General features: G+C 38.6%; 1 protein-coding gene across 3 annotated transcripts in view; it reads left to right on the top strand.

Annotated features, from left to right (window-relative positions):
• Positions 1–431: 431 nt before the first annotated feature.
• Positions 432–20,714, top strand: part of EEA1 (early endosome antigen 1) — an 84,190-nt gene continuing 63,907 nt past the window's right edge. For all 3 annotated transcript variants that reach the window (XR_009959645.1, XM_062585160.1, XM_062585173.1), the window contains exons 1-2: positions 432–539; positions 9,264–9,356. Coding sequence is in view for 2 of the 3 variants with exons in the window: in XM_062585160.1 (XP_062441144.1) it covers positions 516–539; positions 9,264–9,356 (117 nt within the window). In the remaining variant the exon portion in view is untranslated. The remainder of the gene's footprint in view (positions 540–9,263; positions 9,357–20,714) is intronic.

Below are 20,714 nucleotides of genomic sequence, written 5' to 3'. Positions count from 1 at the left end.
GAGGCCCTTTGCCCTGCGCTGAGCAGGCCCGAGCTGCCGCTCCGCACACGGGCTTTGCTCTCCGCCGGCTCCAGCCTCCCGGAGCGCCGCCGGTACCGCAGCAATTCTCCGGCCGCAGGTCCCAGCACCGGCGGCTGCCGGCCGTTTCCTGGCAGAGCGCTGCTTTTTCCGGGCTCTTCACGCAACTCCCGGCGTGCCGAGAGCCCAGGGCGACAGAACTGCCCTTTCTGCCAACACATCTCCATGCAGAAACAGAAACGAGATTTAGCTCGGTCAGTTACGGGCACGAAAGTTGGCGGCCCGCCGCCCTCGCTGCCTGCCTCCGCGGGGCGGAGCGGAGCGCTGCCCGGCGGCCGCCGCCCCGCCTTCGCCCCCGCCGCGGCTGTCACGGGGCGAGCGGGGCCGCGCCGGGCTGCGGCGGGGCCGGGGCGGCGCTGCGCTGCTGCGCCGCGCTGCGCTGCGCTGCGCGGGGCTCCGCGCCTCCTTCCCCTCGGCGTGGCCGCGCCGCCGCCACCATGTTGAGGAGGATTTTGCAGCGGGTAAGTGAGCCGCGGCGGCGCCTCCGCTTCCTGGTACCGGCCGGGCCCCTCCCGGCGCCGCGGCGGGAGGGAAGGAGCCGGCGGGGCCGCACGGCCCGCGGCGGGGCGGCGGCGGGGGCGGCCGTGCGGGCCGTTACGCGGCGGCGGCCCTGGGCCCGGCGGCGCGGGGGGCCCGAGGCCTGCGGGTCGGGTAACGGCCCGCGTGGCCGTGTCTGGGCCGCGCGACGCTTTCGCCGAAGGGCGGACTAGCCTGGGGCGGGGTGGGGGGGGGGGACACGCTTTTGTTTTATTTGTTTTATTATCTATTTATACGAATATATAAATAAATATATTTATTTTCCCCGTGCGCGTCGTGGGTCGGGTGGCGCGGTGGCGGGAGGCGTCCGCGCTTCGGCGAGGCGTGAGGCAGAGCCCTGCGCCGCCCGGCCCGAGGCCCGACGCCACGCCGAGAGCCTCTGCCTTAAGAACCGGCTTTTCCAGAAGCTCCAGCTGGCTTAAAAAACTGAGGCGTGACGCTTGCTTGGGAAAAAAAAAAACAAAAACAACCCCCCCCCCCCGCCTTCCGGGAGCCGCGGTTTTCCACGCGAGCCTCGGCGTGTCGCGGGAGGCGCGAGCGGCGCGCGGGCCTCGATGGAGGGGAGGGCGGGACGAGCTGCTACAACAAGGAGAGAAGGAATCGTACGAACCTGAACGCTGCTAGCTCTTCTGTTGTAGAGCACCTAAATGCACCACGTTTCCAGTTGTTTTTCAGGCACAGATCCTAAACAGATAAAGCATGTCCTTGGTGTATTTAGAAGGTGGTTACAGGGGAAAGCTTCCTTCCTGAAATTGATGGGAAGACATTAACAAGCAGGGAAATTTTCTCAGTACTGATGTAATTAAATATTGCCAGCATTTAACTGGGTGTTTATTGGTACTGAGAAATAACAGGCCTTCAAGGAAAGCTTGTATGACGCAGGAAAATGCTTATGGGCCAGCACCAAAGGAAATCTGACCCTGAATATAAATCAGCTAAACATTTTCTGTAAAGATCTAACCTCAATGTAAAAGTTTTCACACACTAGAAACCACCATCTGAAAACAGTGAAAATTTTAAACAAATAGCTATTCGCCATAGGTTCTTGAAACTTAAAATTACAGAGTTGCAGCAGAACTAATTGCTGGGAAAGCTGAAGGAGATTTCTTAGTGCTCAAGTAGAGGAGAACAACAAATAATAGGGATAGGGGAAGATTCTTAAAGCTATTAGGCATCTGTCTTCTAACTGGTGCAGATAAATGATTTTAGAAATCCACCACTACAAAGCCTAATGCCCTCTTAGTAGTAGTTATGATTGTAAGAACAAACTCATATGTACCTTTCCCACCCTACAATCTGCAGTAGACAAACTGTGGAAAAGACTTCCGATGTGCTTTGGTGTTAAAAGTGGTGTGTAACTTCCTATTTAATTTGTAGGAAGACATGCAAAGTATGTAAGTGTTAAAATCTTTCATATCTCTGAAGCAAGGATTTCAAAGCATAGGAAGCTCCTCTTGCTGTTTTTCGTGTCCTTAACACAACTGGTATATAATACATGCAAAAGAATACTTGCTGTCATTGAGACATATTTTCTTACGTATATCTTTGGTTTAATTTTCATTATGAGCATTATTTGATTAAATGTAATGTCTATTATATGTAATGTAACAAAAGGCAAATCCTTATTACATTCCACTTCCTGTAACTCAGAAAGCAAGGCATCAAGCTAGAAAGGGGGAAGATGAAAGCAGTAAAGATACTGTTTGATACTTATTATTTTATTATTTTTATTTTTTTAGTATTCTTCCTACTCAGTAATGACCTTTGTATTTCATCCACACTTGTAGTTTCAGTTTTGAAAAGTATCCTTTCCATGGCTTTGTATGGCCGATAGTCAAAATACAAAACATTATATACCAGTTACTGCTGAACATGGCTTATTTAGTTTTCGAAGTCAGTGTCTCCATGCCATCTTCAACTGGAACCTCATTTTAGGCACATTCTATACAAGCTTTTTCTAAGCTCTACTTGTGTTTTTGGTGTAACATCTCAAAGAGCCATCTGTATGTTTGCACCATAAAAATGTCTTGTTCAAGCTCTTACCACTTTTCAGTTTTATGGATTGTTCTTTATCTGCTCTAGAGAAAAGTAGTCTTTCCCAGAGTAGATCTGTGAGGAATTCTTGGAGAGACAGTTTTCCTATCCGGGTATTTTGATTTTTATCAGCGTTACGTATGTGCATTCTTAGAGAGCTCTCCTTTCTTTATTGCTTCAAACTCGTAAGGCCCTTTGTGGCCTAAATTCCCCCTCTTATTTACTAGTGTTCATTTACTAGTGGCACAGTGACTGTTGCCTCCGCTCTGTTAAGTTAGCCTCTTTGTCTACTTCTTTAAATTTTCAAAATAGCAAAACTTGGGGAGAAAAAAGCATTTTTATGTATGAAGGAAGCATTTTGGTCGCTGGAAAACTAATTATTTTGATCTTCTGAACCTTTCTCTCATCCCTCATATTTTATGGACATAACAATGAAAGACACATCTGTTGGGACAACATGACTGCTGTTTGAACTGTTTTTTGTCTTAATTCTTTGCGTTTAACAGCTTACCTGTAACTATTAGCTGTTGTGCTGTATTTAGATGGAAAGACCATATTGCTCTGTTTTTTTAACAATACTTCATATAGTTGATTGCTAGATGAGAATTGTTTTTTGTAATCTTTTCTGTAGCTTAAATAGTACAGTAGCCTTTTCTCTTAGTGCCAGCTCAGAAATTGAGATAAAAATATTTACTCATCTGGGCTGTATTGCATCTCATAACTTGTCTGTATTTTTTTTTCACCTTTGTAATTACAGGGTTTGCTAGATAGCGAAGTACATACAACTCTTCATGGCTACAGGATCTGCTTGTGTGGCACTGATGGCATTGTGTAAAAGAAAGATTTTTATCTCCTTGAAGCCAGGAGTCATTTCATTTTAAGGAGCCATAAAATAGCCATCGTACTTCTAAAGAAATAAATAATACTTCTGTTTTGTATCACACTATTCTGTTTCTAGTATACCTGTTAATTAAGTAATAGTGTTGCCTGGTATATTTAATTAGGTTTAAAATGTTTCTAAATGCTTAGAAACTTATATTGAGACCTTGAAAATATGTTGTGTATGAAATATTGGCATGAAGCATAAAATATCTTTTATCTAAACAGAAAACTAGTTCTTTTCTCAGAAAGTTTCAGGAGCTGAAGAGGAAAGTTATTTTGAATACACCTGGACTATAAAGTCTCTAAAGAATGTACAAGAGCAAAAGAGAAGGATGAAAAATACACTGAAAGTTGCTTGATAGCAAGGGCTTTGGCTTCTTGCATCTTGTTTGTTGCTTTGGAACTTAGTACTTTTGCACAATAGCACTGATATGTAGTATTAAAATCTCTGCTGGGAAAACTGTAAGTCTATAACACAAGTTCTCAAGGCTTACTTATTTTTCAAAGGTGTAGTATGTTCTGATTTTAAAACTGCTTAAAATTGTATTATAAATTTACTGAGTTTAGCTGTAGATAGATAAATGACTATGCAAAAATGACACTGTAGAGGTCCATATTTGTACTCTGTCATTTCACTGTATTAGGTCAACTCATTCATTATATGATCTTCTATTCCTTTTAAGAAAACCGCTGTAGTCATTGTCTTAGTTCTTGTTAATGATGTTTCTGTATTATTTTAGCTTGAAGTTTTGACAGCAGATAAAGAAGAACACTGTGAAGTTTAGCATATTATTTCTGATAGAAATGTATGCTTTTTCAGCAAAGTAGACACATGTATGTCAGACACCTGGAAAACCAATACACTGGGTAACATACTAATTTTGCACCATCAGTCTTCCAACACTCAGTATGCCTTTAGGGTACAATTGTTAATTATGTAAAAGTACATTTATAGAAGCCTGTGTAAAAAGTCACTTTTCACATGTGATTCCTAAGTCTGCTCCTTAGTATAGTCCAGGTATTTATTTGGCAGAGAATGACTAAGGAAGCTGAAAATGGAAAGCACCATTCTTAAACTTTCCTTAGTTCACAAAATCTGGACTATATTTATTGTTGTTGGATATGTATGGTTATAATTTTTATTGAACAGGGTATAACAGTGGTCTAGGAGCCTAGCTTAAAAATGCATTCAAAAAGAATTACACTCCAAACTCCTATTTGACTGGTGAAGGATATTTTTATTACAATACAGCTTTAAAGATAAGTAAATTACATTGTGGTCTCAATCTCCACAATACACTTCAGAATTTGTATTAGTTTTTCTACTTTGGATATGGATGCTATGATGTATTTTTCTTAAAAGGTACTTAATCTTGATCTTGATCTTGAAAGGTACTTAATGACCTCCCTCTTTCCCGCCCTTCTTCCCTGTGCATGTCACCCAATAGAAGATGCCACCTCCTTATAGTAGGCTTTCTATATCTTACTTGGAACTGTGCTTTCTATTTTAAAGTGAGCACATTGTTTCTGAAAGATTAAAAAGATTTTACGAGGTACTGTTTAATAATTCCTGTCTTGTATTTGCATATTACACATAATAAGACAGGTCATTACAGTGCATTTTAGTGTGATTATAGCATGTCTGAAATGTTTCATAAGGAAAATACTTTAATCAACCTGCATAGTAATAACACTGTACATTAATATAACACCTTTCATCCTGAAGGTTGTAATAATCTACAATTTGTAGTGCTAAAACTAGCACAACTTAATATGCAAATCTCATTGTGAAATGCAGTCAACTCTAGGGTGAAATTTATAGCTGGTTAACAACGTACAGTAGTGTATATAGGAAGTTAAAGTGAAGAAAATATTATTGCTCTTTGTTAATTGTCAAGGAAGATTCCTGGTTTTGGGATGAAATGATTCACTATACTGAAAACATACTCTTCAGTATTATGAAAGTGGAGGTATATCTACCATCCATTTTTCTTTCTGCCTGTCTGAATAGACTGCTGAACTGTCTCTTTTTGTCATTGTCTTGGCTATCAATTTTTGTTTGGTTTCTCCCTTCTGCTCTTGCATCTTCCTGTTCCAAAGCTAAATACCTGAAGGAGCATTCTTCAGTTTTTGGAACTTAGGAATGAACTACAGGCTTCCCTTAGTTGTACAGGGTTAAAGAAGTGCATATCCATTAATCCTGACACATTCTTCATTTGAGAAGAATTCCATTTCTACTCATGGACTGTGGCTGCTGGGACAGGTAGGGCCCAGGCTCTGAGGTTTTCCAGAACGTAACTGTCTTCATAGCTAAATGCCATTCTAAAGCCTTTTCATCATGCTCAGACTTCAGAAGTCGTTTTAAAAATTCCTTTCAGTAAGAAATTGATTCTTACATCCTAAAATTTCAACTTCTTTGTTGGAGGAAGCTTTGATTCCTGGCTTCTAGCTACTCCCTTGTGTAGGCATACGTATATATATCTTCTTTGGATTCTTTGTTCTTGCACATAATGGATTCACAAATAGGCCCTTTGTTCTTGCACATAATGGATTCACAAATAGGCCTAATCTCTGGGAGTATGACCATAATTTATGGATTGCATGAAAAGGTACTTTTGAACTTTATAAACTGAAGAAAACTGATTGTAAAGTTGGATGCAATATTGTAACTTCTCGTTGGTTCTGTCTTTCTGGGAAGCATGGCAACACCTCACAGATTTGATATTATTCCTCCTACTGGCTATTCATGCAATCCATGCCTTCATTAATGAAATTACCAAAATTGCAGTTCAGATGCATTATGTGTTTTTGCAGTTCCCTCAGCCTCTCAGGGCTCATAGGGCAGGTGCCTCAGCCCCTGACTGTGTTGGTGACCCTGTGCTGAACTTGCTCCATTTTATTAATATATTTTCTGCAGTGGGGGTTGGGGGTGGGGAGGTAGGCACAACTGGCCACAGTGTCTAGATGTGGTCTCATGAGTGCTGATGGGCAGGGAAAATCACTTCCCATGATCTCTTGGCTCTGCTCCTGGTAGTACAGCCCGAGTTGCTGTTGGTTTTCCTTGCTGTCAGGACACACTGCTGGCTCATGTTCGGCTTGGTGTCAAACACGGCCCCCAGGTCCTTCTCAGCAGAGCTGCTCCACAGCCAGTCAATCCCCCACGTGTCCAGTTACTATGGGTTCTTCCTTCCCAGGTGCAGGGCTTTGTATTTGTCCTTGTTGAATTTCATAAAGTTTCTGTTGGTCCATTTCACCAGCCTGTCAAAGCTCCTCTGCATGGCAGCCCAGCCCTTCAGCTTGTCAACTGGTTCCCCCAATTTGGCATCATCTGTAAACTTCAGGAGTGGGCGCTTAGTCTTCTCCTCCAGGTCATTGATAAATACACTAAACAGAAGAGTCCCAGGATAGATGCTGTGGTACGTCACTTGTCACTGGTATCCAGGTAGAGTAAAACCCATAAGCCACTACTCACTAAGCCCAACTGTCTGAATAGTTCTTTTACCTATTTAATTGTTCATCCATCCAGACCATAGCATCCCACCTTGGATACAAGAAATGTTGGAGCCAATTGAAAGTCCTTCTAAATTCAGGGTAAATGTCACCCACCACTCTCCCCTCATCCACAAATCTAATCATTTTATCATGGGAGGCAATCAGGTTGGTCAGGTGTGATCTACTGTTGTTAAATCCATGCTGTCACCTCCTCCTTCATGTGCCAAGAAACATATTCTGAAAGGACTCTCTCCATGATTTCCGCAGGAACTGAAACAAGGCTGAACAGCCAAACATCCTTTGGGCCTTCTCTGGAGATGGGTATAACATTTACCTTTCTCCAGTTATTGGAGACCACCCAGATCTCCACAACTTTTCAGCAGTAGTAGAGAGCGGCTATGTGGTGACATTGGCCAGCTCTCTCAGCACCCTTGCATGTAGCCCATCTGGTCCAGTGAGCCAGCCTGTAGATGTCTGGAGGAAGCAATGACAGATAGCTTAACCAAGAAACTGTAGAGAATAAGAAGTAATAATGCCTTCACACATGCTTGGCTTGTACATTATGCTCTTTGCTTGCAACTTTTTAGCTTCTTATAATACTAACGTGGGGAGCTTGCATCATCGTGCCTATTGTTTCTGTATGTTGTCTAGAAGGAAACTGTATCGTGTTTATACTTTCTTCAGAAATGTGAAAAAGACAAAATTTAAACAACTAAAATAAAAAGATACAGGAGTAGGAAAACCACCATGTGCTGATCATTCAAGTGATGACCCCAGGGAAGGTTTGACATAAGAAGAGATTTTTCAGTCTCATACTGTTGCTACCACTTGCTAGCTTGCTTCTGTCACCCCTACTTATCACCTTTCGTTAGTCTTCAAAGCCTTTTTAAATTTGAACCATATCTCACTGGGAATTCAGTCCCTAATTGATAAACCTGACCTTTTTATTACTTACTATTTTTACTATTTTTTTTGATTTCAGATAATAATAAAAGGCTGTAATCTTAATGGAAGTTGGAAATAGAAAGCTCTTTACAAAACACAACAGGAAAATATAATTTGAAAAGAAAAGCTTAGACTTGCAGATGTTTTATGAAAGGTTATTTACTCACTTGTCTGAAAAAATTATTCGTGAAAGAATATTTTAAAACAAGATTTTGGAGACACCAAGATTTACAAACTAGAGCTATTTACTTCTGTCTCTCTGTGTGTAGATTTAAATCTATAGATTTAAGATTCTGTTTCTTTTAATCCTCCGTATTAAATCCTTCATAACATGAAAAATACTTACAGATAGGCTAAAATACTGTAATAATATTACTTCATCCCATTTTTAATTGTCAGTATGGATTTAGATAATGAGTTTTTTTTTTTATGAACTAGGAGTGCATATCAGTATTTGAGGCAATTTCTTTACTAATGTTTGCTGTAATCTAACTTTTTTGACATCTGTCAAGAAGTAGAGTTCTAGGGAAGAGTAAGAGAAGGAAAAATAAACTTCATTATGAAGTTAAGTGAAACAAAGATTATAAACTGGGATCCATCCATCCAGTTTTGAATTCAGTATTATTTCAACTTTATTTGGTTATTTTTTCCAGGTACATAATTTCAAACCAATACTATTGTTCTTATTTCCAACATATTCATAGGAATTTACTTTTATAGGTAGTCTTACTGATTAACATGGTTAAGTTTAATTACAGTCTTTATACTTAATTTTCACATCACAGCCCTAGTGTACCTGCTTAGTTGCTTATTGTATCAGGAGGGTCTCATTCTTTAATTTTCTTTCAAATATTTAAATATTTGTTGAGATTGCAGACAAGTTATCAAGAAAGTAGTATGATATATGTTTACTGCCTATGAAAGTGTTTAGATTGTAATTTCTGGTGTTTTCCTATTGGATAGAGAGACCTAATTTAACATCAGAGTGAGTGATAGAAGGGTGCAGTTTAGCTTAATTCTTTGTTTCGTGTTGAGTGTTAGTAAGAGGAAGTGAACTGAAGTCCTGGCCTTTGCTTCTGGTATCTGCTTATCATTTGATGTATTGATTCTTGGATATAATCTTTAGTTGAAGTGTTGTAGTGGCAATTGCAAATTATGTGTCAGCTTTTGTTACTGCTGTGGAGGGAAAATATTTTCACATTTTAGCTAATTTAAAAACAACATTTGCACAGAATAGATACCATACTTTATTAAATACAGTCTGCATGCATATATTTTTCTCCTCTGTCTTTCAGACTCCAGGCAGAATTGGGTCTCAGAGCTCTGATTCAGATTCATCTGCTGCACCAGGAAATGCCGTGGACGTGAACAATGAAGGCTCCTCTGAGGTACTGTATGCCAGGGTATGGAACCATAGTATTAAACCTTGGGAACTGTTTCTCTGTTCTTTGAAACTGTTTGGAATTTCTTTTGCTACCCTACCTAAAAACAATTGTATGATATAAATACTCAAAAGTGCTGTCTTCCAATAGTAGGTTATTTAAATATAAAGACAAGCCAAAAGCATAGCTTTTGTTTAGGTTTATCTATTTAAGTAGTCTCAAAGAATCCTTCCTGTAATTATAGAGAAGAATTTGAGACAAAACCTTGAATTCCTCCTTAATAAATCTTAGATGAGAGTTTCGGCAAACAAAGTGTAGCATTCCTACTCTGGTAGTCCCTTAAGCTTTTCTTCTGCTAAACCATAATGTACGTTGGAAACCTCCTTCTCCGCCTAAATATGGAATATGCTGGTTTTTATTCTGGGTCTATGTCTGATCTACCACTTCTAAAATGTATCTGTTTTTTTATCTGCTGTATACTTAATCAACAGCATAAATTGTTTTGTTATTCTTGCATCAATCCCATATTGCAATGTCTTTGGATTTACAGTGTTGTCAAATATTTGAAAAATGCAGGCTGACTTCACTGGCTGTTGAAGCTATTTAGTGCTCATATAGCCTGATTACCTCGCTTGCAAATGTTTCAAGCTTAACATACAAATGCAGTGCAAGGTTAATTACTGCTATTACAGCATTAAAAGGAGCAAAGTGCGCTTTCTTACATTGGGTGAAGTATATGATGGTTCAGGTACCCATGCATCTGTAATACATCATAAGAAAACCTTTCACTCTGCTGTTTGAAATCATAATTGCCTTCTGCCTCTGTGCATCTGTGCTAATTTCTTAGTTAATGAAGGCTTAATACAGTCAGTATAACCAAACTTAATTTCTTGCTGCATATCACCCATGTCACATGTTTGTAAGTCTAAAGCTGTGGTTTTGTATGCATATTTATGCTGTTCTTGAAGCAAATAAATATTCTTAAGTTGCAGAGTAAAATCTCAGCACTTCTGTAGTTAATTAGTGCATAAGAATATGCAATGAGAGATAATTGCTTTTTTCCAAAGTTTGCCTAAAACTACAAGTTCCTGTTAACATGGCCATAATATCACTGATTGTACAGCTGATGTCACAAGGCACATCAGTACTAAGGTAGTAGTATTTTCTTTTCAAGAAGAACTTGTAAAGTGTTGATGTGCTTGCACTGTTGTACTACTAGTTTTCTGTATTGCTGAGTTGGAACGTGGACCAGAGGCTGATTGATGTGTCACTTCGGTTGTAACATGTTAAAAAATAACTTTTAGTTGTCAGTAATTCTACTGGCTGTCTCACTGGTTACAAGAAAGATATTTTCTTTATAATAGAATTTTTGAAAACTGTTTGAAAATAGTTCTGAGGCTGATGATGATTTCTTACTCTCTGGAGATTCATAGGTTGCAGCATGTAGCTCAAACCTTTCTGTTGGTCTTGCTTTTCCTCTGCAGCTGACCTGAGGTGTTCTCTTTCTGAGACCTGTCTCTCCTAAAGCATAGTAGCCAGCCTCTGCAGAGCGTTTGCTTTCCATTATATGTTGTGGTCTCGCTTGGTTCTCTAGTATTACATAAAACCAGAAATTCAATTGACTTGTTTTCATTCCAGGCCAGTTTACAACTAGATTTTCCAATTTGTATTGCTGTTAAGATTCAAATGGAGAAAAATTAATAGATCTGTGCAGATTCTCATGTCTTATACGTCCTTGAGGCCTGATTAAAATCAGTCCTGATAATTGAGAATTGTAGTATAAAACAAAAGGAGAGAGAAGGATTTAATTAAAACTTCAAGTTATTCCTTGCTCAAGGAGAGAGGGAAATGCTATTAAAGTCCCTTCTGTGGCAATGTCAGCATTGTATATCATGCGCAGACCCGAACCTATAATCGAGTCTAGATGCCTCTGATATTCACTGCACAATCAGACTGAGAAGAAAAAGTTGGAGTCTGTCTTACCTTAGCATTCCAGTGCAACTCCATTTGCAGCGCTAGGGTGCTAGGTGATCTGTTTTTGCAATGAATCCACCAGCATGTATTCTGCTTGTACTTTTGTTAGCGCAATCTAGCTGCATTGGCTAGACAAGTTGGTCACAGGTAGCCTGATGGGAAGGAGCCTTAGCATGTGCCATAAGGGCAGATGGGGTTGTGTGTAGTCCGCTCTGTCTGCCTCTGTAGCTGCAGGCATCCCACTACCACCAGCATGGGCAGAGTCCCAGAGTACCTTAAGCTCTGCCTGATTTTTTCCGTGTGTTTGGGCATATAGAATGTGTCTTGAAGGTAAAAAGCTGCAGCTCTTCAGGAACTAAGTGGGCTTCTTTCCTTGGTAAATTTCAAGTGAGCGTGCTGAGGTTTTTTCTGAAATTCTACAAAGAAAGATGCATCCTTAGCATTAAATGAGAATGCCAGGCATGCAGTTGCATGAGTGCCTAGGCCATGCCTTCTACTGTAAATTTGCTCTCTGATGAAAATTAAAATATCTTTATTCTCCCATGAAAGCTGATTTATGAATCTTTGTGTTAATTTAGAGAGATCGTTTCTGTAATCTCACCGAACCACCCTTGTCTCTGTCTTTGAAACATCTGAAAACCCTTATGAGAAACTGCAGGATGGATCTAATGTGATGCCTTATGATGGTCCATTCATGATTTGTTGTGTAGCATGTTCCTTTGTCGTAGGGAGGAGTACCAAAAATCTATGGAAAACAAGAAGTAGTGTGCAGCATAGATTTATTTGTTTCATATTCTTAATAAGTGCTCCTGGTTGTCTCCTCCATGATGCTGACTTATGATTTGAAAAAAATTCTTTCCAAATGGAAGTAACTGCAAACTTTGCTTTCATTGGTTATAGAGAAGTTTCAGCATAAGAATTTGAACATCATATGATTCCAAGCCTGTCTTTTTTTTTTGTCTTTGTCAGTTTCTTAAAAACAAATATACATTTCACAGGGCTTCATCTGTCCACTATGTATGAAAGTGTGTATAACTCCTACTGATCTGTCTGAACATTACCAGAATGAGCACTCTGGGACAGAAAGGAGAAGACAGGAGCTTCGTGACCTTCCAACTGTTACTGTGGGTCTTGTTTATATTATTTCAATAGCTTTGGTAATGGGCTGCTTTAAGTGGGCATACATCTTTTTTTTAATGGCTTGGGTGTCACTTTTCTTAATTGTATTTGTAGTGATTTCTTGCTGAAACATAATTGATCTCTAATGCATGACTAGAAAGCATACATTCAGCAAAAGAGTTCTTCCATTGCTAGCTTTCTGGTTTGCGGTTCTCACTGAAATATGTGCGGTGTTGGCAGACCTGCATTCATTGATACAATCTTTTTGAACAACTTTTGCTTCATTTTCTTGTAAATGAGACAATTACACTGTTTGATACACTCTACTTGATATACTCTAATCAAGTTCAATATCATGATAAGTGCAGTATCAGCTCTGGTAAGTCCTTTGTGAATTATTATATATTTCAAGGTTTTATTAGCTGACTACTTTTAAAGCAGATTTATAGCGGGAGATGGATACACTGGGTGAAAGGTGGAAATCAAACGATATTCAGTTGTTTACAGAAGCTTCTTGTCTTGAACATTTTTGAAAGAATCTTCAGTACCATAGCAAAAGTATAAAATAGTGTTCCTCAACCACAGCTTAGAATTTTATTGGAATTGTTTTACATCCCTCAACAAAATGCAAATGCTGTTTCACTTGATAGATATTGGAAGAAATAGAGCATTTCTATATTCTTTCAAATGTGTAGTGTAAAAAAGAAAATAAAAGCCTTCAGCTGGAGAAGGCTATCTAATTTTTTCATCTGTGAACCTACAGAGAGTGGATTTTTTACTTTTGGGGATAGGCAGCTTCTAGTGTACTACCTGGGCTTGTATGGAGATGATTTTTTTTTCCCCTCCTAGTGATGTTTCTTCTGTTGAGTTTTGGAATCAGAATGTTTATTCTTTAGCTATATGATTTTATTATGTATATTGCTGTATGTATTTGCTAAGTAGTATTTTTCTTCTCTACTTGGAACTTGTTATGTAGTTGCACTTTATAATTATTTTCAAAAGGAAAACTTAAGAGTGTGAGACATTGTACCCAAAGATGATGAAAGCCTTCAGTAGTATAGTGATTATCCTTAGGTTACCTGAGATCATCTCAAGGATGAAGTGTCAGCTGTTAAAATGAGCAGTCAATATTTCCGTAAGATCTGGGTAAAACTGGCAAATGCTGCTCTGCAGTTGCACTGGGGAACTTCCTTATAATTGATAGAACTGGCAGCTGACTTTTGACTCGTCACTGCTGCCTGTTGAATCAAGGACCATCTGTACTGCTGTGTGTATGGTCAAGTCAGCATTATCTTAATTTTCTGTTTACAATGCAAATGCCTTTCATGAATAAACTTTGACTTAGCAGTGACAGATTGCTGCACTGCTCATGTAAAGGTATCAGGTATACTGGGATGTGAGATGGTTGGTTACCTGAAGAAATTACTCTTTTTATTTAAGTTGGATTGTGTTTAATAATCTCATAAAGTTCACTGAGAGTTCTTGCTCAAAGAAAAAAACTTCTTGTTCTTTCTGTTTTTCCACCATCAGTTACTCCTTTCAATGACTTATTACTTTTTAACTTGACAAAACTTGTGTATTGAATGTGGCATATGAAGTTTCTAGCTCAAATCCCATTGCTAGAATTGTGTGTTTTGGTATAGTGATTTAGAAAATAACTGGAAGAAGTAAGAAACGAAGAAAGCTAATATATGGACTTTTTTTTCAGTTTGATCTTTACTTATATCAGCATACATAGAAAGACTGAAACAGTGGGACATCTATTAATAATCACTGCCAGTACTAACATGTAAAATTTTAAAATATTTGATCAGTGCAAAATTGGCAAATGGGGGTTCGCATTTGTAAGAAGCACATCTTGAGATTGTCACTGTATTCCGTCTTGGCCATATATGAGACAACTTTGTTAAAAAAAAATAATGTGTTCAGTTTTTGTTTTCTCTAGCATACATATGCAACATTGCTGAGTTTGGCTTACATAGACTGATGTTTGAGTTTCCGATGCCTGATGTTAACTACTGTGAAAAGTTTAAATACATCTCGTTGAAAAAAGATGATGGAAGTGCTACTGGCCTGAATTTTTGCCAGTGCGTTGTCCTTAACAGTAGAAATAGGAACCAGAATATTAAGTGTTGCAAAGTCAGTGTTTGGTTTGAATTTACATTATGTGGGACCTGAAAAATTGTTAGTCAGTTGACCAAAGAATTAGCACCATGTTTTTAAGTTTGCCTATTGCTTTCTTCATTAACCTGTTTTCCATTGGTAAAATCTTGTCTGCTGGTTAGGATTTTATTTGCCGCTATATGTTCTTGTTGCTCTTCTCTCCATTCATTCCTCAGGCAATGGGAGTTAGTGTTCGGAAATCACTGGCTTCTACTGCTGAAATATCTGACTGTGTCTGATGGACTGCTGGAACAGATCCTCACCACTCACCTTCGTCTTTATTTACACTGTTTCTCTTAAATAGCTTTCTGTAAAGTCTTCGTGCTTCAAACCAGAGATTTTAGCAAGTAACTGGTGAAAGTGACACTTAAATACCTTTCTTTTTCCCCTGGAAGCACTGAGTAAGTCTTACCTTAAAAGACAAAGTCCCATTCTACTGCAAGAAGAAGCACCATAATGTTAGTGCCCGTTTCTTTGTCCACATATAGCCAACTCAGTCAGCAAATGTCGTATGGGCATCGCATGCGTCACCATACATATTCCCAGAGAGGGAATTTGTTCCCTCCTCTTTCATATATACTGTGCTGTAACTGACAAAACCGGTGTGTTTTGTTCTGTTTTGTTTTCTTTTTCCTAAAGGAATGATACATTTCTAAACTGTTTCCATCATTGCCTGACCTTCTTTGATGGACATTCATGGCTTCTAAACAATAAGTGTGCTAGAAGAGGCTTAAGTTTCAAACTTCTGATTTCTCTTAAGGCATCATTGCCTGACCTTCTTTGATGGACATTCATGGCTTCTAAACAATAAGTGTGCTAGAAGAGGCTTAAGTTTCAAACTTCTGATTTCTCTTAAGGCATCTAGACGGCCACAGTGTGGTACTTCTGCAGCATTTATAGTGGTTGTTAGGATCTGTTGTTTTCAAAGCTAAATCTAGGGCAATTCTTTTAAACAGTTATTTTAGGTTATTTTCCTGACTTTCCAGATGTTTAGTAAATATTCATTTTTTGGCTAACACAATCATTTTAGGTTATTTTCCTGACTTTCCAGATGTTTAGTAAATATTCATTTTTTGGCTAACACAATCAAGCTGTGACCCTGATGTTGTTTTTTGAATACACTTTTCATAGCAGGACTGTCCAGAGAGTAAATTGGAATGTTAGTTGTGCAAAAATGTTTAAATATTTAAACTTTTGTTTTGAGATGAATATGGTTTTTGTCTTTATTTGAAAGTACCTTATTCTTTGTGGTGTTTTTTTCCGTTTGGTTCTTACTGTAGATCTAACCGATTGCGTCCTCTGTTTGTGTGGATGCTCTTGCGATGTTGTAAACTGCTTTTTCTGCACAGAACATCATATCCATGCTTTAATGCGGTTTTGTGTTCTGTCCTCTTTCAGTTCCTTCTCATATTATCAAGTTAGGTCACAGTAGCTTTTTTCACCTCAGTGAAAACTTACCTGTTTTGCTTAGAAACAAAAATCACTGGTTGAACCATATTGCTACGTTAGTTCTGCATTCTCTTAGTATTGTTTAGATGTTGCAGCAAGTTAGAGATACTGATTTGATTTGACTTGGCCATGTGATGAGACTAACTGTTTTGAAGAAATAGGGAATCCACTGAATTAGAATTTCTAATTTGTCGCACAACTGTCTTGTAAGTTATGACAGACTCATCAATAGTAGTAAAAACAGAACAGAACTGAACTAGAAATTATTTTGATTCTGTTCTTGTCAAGTAAAGTCAGCTTCTTTTCTTGAAAGAAATTGAATCTGCAGCCTGTTCTAAATGAACTATAGGTAGACATGGGTTTTTCTTTTTAATCTGAAGGTTAAAGGCTTGCATGTAAAATTGAAATGAACTTGAGCTTAATTATATAACAGATGACCTTTTAACCTCTTATCTAATGATTAGATAGAGATGTTATCCAGGAGGCCACCATCATTTTATTGTGTGTGCAGACCCAGAAGAAAGTGCTTTTTATGGTAGAAGGCATGGAACAAACATCTGTCAACAGTATTTTCCTGTTAACAGCATATAAAAGGAATGACCTACTTTATTTATTCTTTAACTTAAGAATGTCCAATAAGTTTTTTTTATCAGTATGTAAGATTTCTGAAATAAATTCTGAAACGTGATCTTGGCCTTGATGCCTAGGTGGACAGTTTAATCTGTATCTGTGAACTTCTTAAGCATTCGGTTAAATGTTTTGATATGTATTCAGGAAATAAAATGTAGAAACTGCTTGATAGCTCTTTTAGCTCTGAAACATGAGTGCATTTTTTTTCCTCTGGCCCTAAGTATATACAATTCCTAACCTTTGATCCTGTAAAATGTTTCAGCCTTTAAATCACAGTGTAACTGGAGAAAGCTGAGTTGTAGTTTAGAGTTACCATTTAAATGGTGATGAAAACACATACCTTACTGATATAAGGATTGTGAATGTTTGACTGCAGTGGAAAACTGTGAATAGTGAATTTGGAGACTTTCCAAGAATTTGTCATTCTTAAAAATTAAAAAGCAACTCTAGAAAGATATCTGTGCCTCTGAGTGAATGGACATGCTACACAGCTCTTGAACTTTCAGTTTTTGAGTATGCTGAACTTTATCTGCAAGACAAGCTGTATATTGTCAGTGAAGTCTGTGAAGTAGCTGTTAATGTAAGTTTGAATTCAGAGGCATTAACAAAAATAGATCATGATTAGAGGATGTTGTGGCTTTGGATTAGAATCACAGCTATTACTTTTTGTTCATGCTGCTTACTGTAAGACTGTTGCCTTAAGAGCTGGCCCAGTATTTCTGGACAGTCAAGAAGAAGCACTGAAACTAAAATTCATGTAAACTGGAGCCTGGACAGGAGGAGGTCAAGGATGTTAAAGTACATATTAGATTGGGCTAAGCTCTCCAGGTAGTATATATATGGTAGAATATTGATTTATCTTTTCCATGTAGTAAAAGTGTCAGTTACATTGCAATTCTGTTTTCTCGTTCACTGCAGTACTTCAGTATTTTTCTGAGAAGTGTATTTGTGGAACAAAATTGACTTCTCAGTGGAAAATAGCAAAGTTCCCTAGTTGTTCAAGCTTGACTGATGACATAATTGCTGGGATAAAAATTTAAGATGGTGCAGAAATTCTGTCTGTATTAGCGAAGAGTGCTATGTGCGCTATTTGTGTTAGTTATATAAAAATCTTTGTTATATACGTGCTCTCTACTACATACAGCTGTAGAACGACATCAGTTGTAGCAGCCTCATTGTGACCAGTTGTTCAGCTCTATATAGTATTAAAATGGGATTGGGGAATAGAATAGACTCTTGTTATATTTTTAAACAAAATGCTAAGGAGGGCAGGTAGAGTTATGTCTGTGACTTCAGAACTTAGCTGGGATGCCTTCTCTCTTGTGCTTCAACTATATTACCCAATCTGAATTTTGTCCTGTAAAAATTCTTTTGCCCATGGGACTTTCCTTTGAGAAGAGATTTCTTTCCGCCAGATAATCATGGTAGTGAAAAAGGAGACTAGAATAAAGTAAGCTGTTCTTCCGCTCATTAGCTACTTAGCCGAAATTTCATATTAGCTCTGTAAAGGCCATTTCAGTAATACTCTGGGGGAAAATAAAGCAGTTTGTAGATGAAGGCAGATAGACTTAAGGCATGTATGTATATAGGTGTCTCGAGCTCCTGCTAGAGGTGATGGAGCTATTCAGCTGACCCTGTGTATAGTGTACACATTTGTTAGATCAGCTGACCAGTGTCTGGCTCCAGTGGAGCTAACTGAGCCTCTCTACTGGTGAGTAGACACCTATGGGTAAGTGTTTAAGTTTTTTAATCTGCAAGCTGAAAGCGTCATCCTAGTGAAGGAGTATCTTTGCTTTTCTATGCTAGGGAGAATGTTTAGTAAGTAAGGAAACTGCTGCTCTTCAAAATGTGTTGTCACACTAGACAGCTTCATGTTTAGGTCTGGTTTGTGCTGAATGATAAGAGAAAGGCAATATTCTGAGCAGTGTGTGTATTTTTACTTCCCTCCCTCCTCAGTCCCGCAAAATAATACAGAGCATAGCTAAAGAAACAGAATCCATTCAGTCCATTCTGCCATGTAAATTATTTGTGAATCTTTCTGAGTAGTTCTGTGGAATGACTGCAGTTGATGAAAGCTTCTAGTTGTACAGAGTGTACCTATCTGTCTGTGCATGTACTCAGACTGGGCAGTGTTTCTGTGCAGGTGGCCAGAGTTCTCCCAACAGTGATAGTCCTGTAAATTTTTTTTTTTTTTTTTTTTTTTTTTGGTAAGGCTTTCCTTCAAGTGTTGCTTTTAACATACTGGCTTTCTTCCCAAGGAATGCTATATTAATGATTCGTAAGAATATTACTATTACCGAAAAGGAGTCATTTTTCTCAGTTGCCTTTTAAAAGAGAGAGAGCTGAGAGAGAGTTAAGCTGAGAAGGTTAACTTTATCAGGGCTGAAAGTAAGTCTTAACTAGTAGAGGGGGAAGATAACTACACAGGAATGTTTGCACAGAGCTAGTCATAAGCTTTTTTCTGATGAAAATCAATTAAATAAATCTGTAATGCTTTCAAGTAGTATAATATTATTGGTAAAATTTGGCATTAAAATTTGACATGAGGTAGGGCACTTTTCCACAAAACTTCTAGATAGTAATTTCTGTTCTGTAAATAAAACTGGTATACCTTGAAGGCTTTGCACCAGCAAAGACCTGTCTCATAGAGAACAGTGTTTTGCTGTGGGTATGCTTGGTGCTATGCAGGCGGCATAGGCATCCATCTGAAAGAGATCCAAACGTTTCCCTCTGAATCGAGAAATTGGGACTTGAAATGTATTGTTCCTTATTCTCAGCAGAATGCCTTAACCAGTAGGTCACAGGCTATTTTGAGTTATAAATTGTTTATTGAGTCCTAGTGGCTAGGTTGTGCATGTATGTGGTGTTTTGGTTTGGACTTTTTTACTGTTCACTTGCTCTATCTTGCTTCAGGAATTCTGTAGTGATCCTAAAAACTTTCCTAATAAAACTTGTACTTGTTGTAGCTTTTTTTTCCCCCCATTTCCCCCCAATTGATAGGGATCTGTAATAAGTTTTAGACAACAAACTGTCATTTCCTGATGGAAATATTCTCTAGTTAAAAAAGCAAAAATCATCTAATTGTCCTTAACTTCTTTTTTGTTCCTCTTTTTTCCCCCTGTGTAAAGCAAAAGAGAAAGCCCAATTAGAAATGTGAGTCCAGGAGTTATGAATTATATCTATGTATGCAGCACTGAAGGCATTATAAGTGATATCTTTCCTTTTTTTAATTGAAGAATATTAAATCCGTTTCAGTTCTCCACGGCTGCACTTTATTCAGTGCAACCCCTAAATGTATTTTGAAATGATGTTAGCCAAGAGGCACTTGGTAAATTTAGCCTTTGGAAAAATATAATTGTGCATGTCGTACATGGTGACTTCCTTCTTCAAATACAAGAACATTACTTCAGTACTTGCTTTTTCTATAAAGGTCTATGTAGTTAAGGAAGATAAAAGTAGACTTACTGGAATGGAGATCTCCCTCCCTCACCCCAGTTGTGGTAGTCAATGTTACACCCTTTAATGGCTGTAACTATTTAATCTGCCTTCTGGATCAGGACCATGTCTGCACTGGATATGTGTATCTTGCACTTGCTACAAATTCCTGCAAACTAACAAAAATGCTCAAATGATGCAGGCCTTTAAGACGATGAGTTTTCTTCTCTCCCTCCTCCTTCCCACACATTCAGCTTCAAATTACTAAAATATGCTTTTATGTGTATTTTCAGAATGCATCTCAAGAGGATGCTAGGAGAGAGAGATTTTTATGACTGTATTATTTATTTATTTATCTATTTAATAAAAAGAGAGAGAGAGGCCCACCACCCCAAGCCCCTAAACAAGATTCTCCCCTGGAGCTAACTGTTGCAAGCCCAGGAGAGCTTTATACTTTGGTCAGTTACTGTCTGGTACCCAAGGAGAGTCCAGATAATTCTGATTTTCTCAGTATGAAGAGAACTGAATTAATATTCGTGTGCTAACTCTGACTTCAACAGCATTGTTGGTTTGCCTGAAGCAATGTGGTCCCGG

Source organism: Rhea pennata, chromosome 1, assembly GCF_028389875.1.
Source record: "Rhea pennata isolate bPtePen1 chromosome 1, bPtePen1.pri, whole genome shotgun sequence".
NCBI classification, from domain to species: domain Eukaryota; kingdom Metazoa; phylum Chordata; class Aves; order Rheiformes; family Rheidae; genus Rhea; species Rhea pennata.
This window is presented reverse-complemented; position numbering and strand designations above follow the sequence as displayed.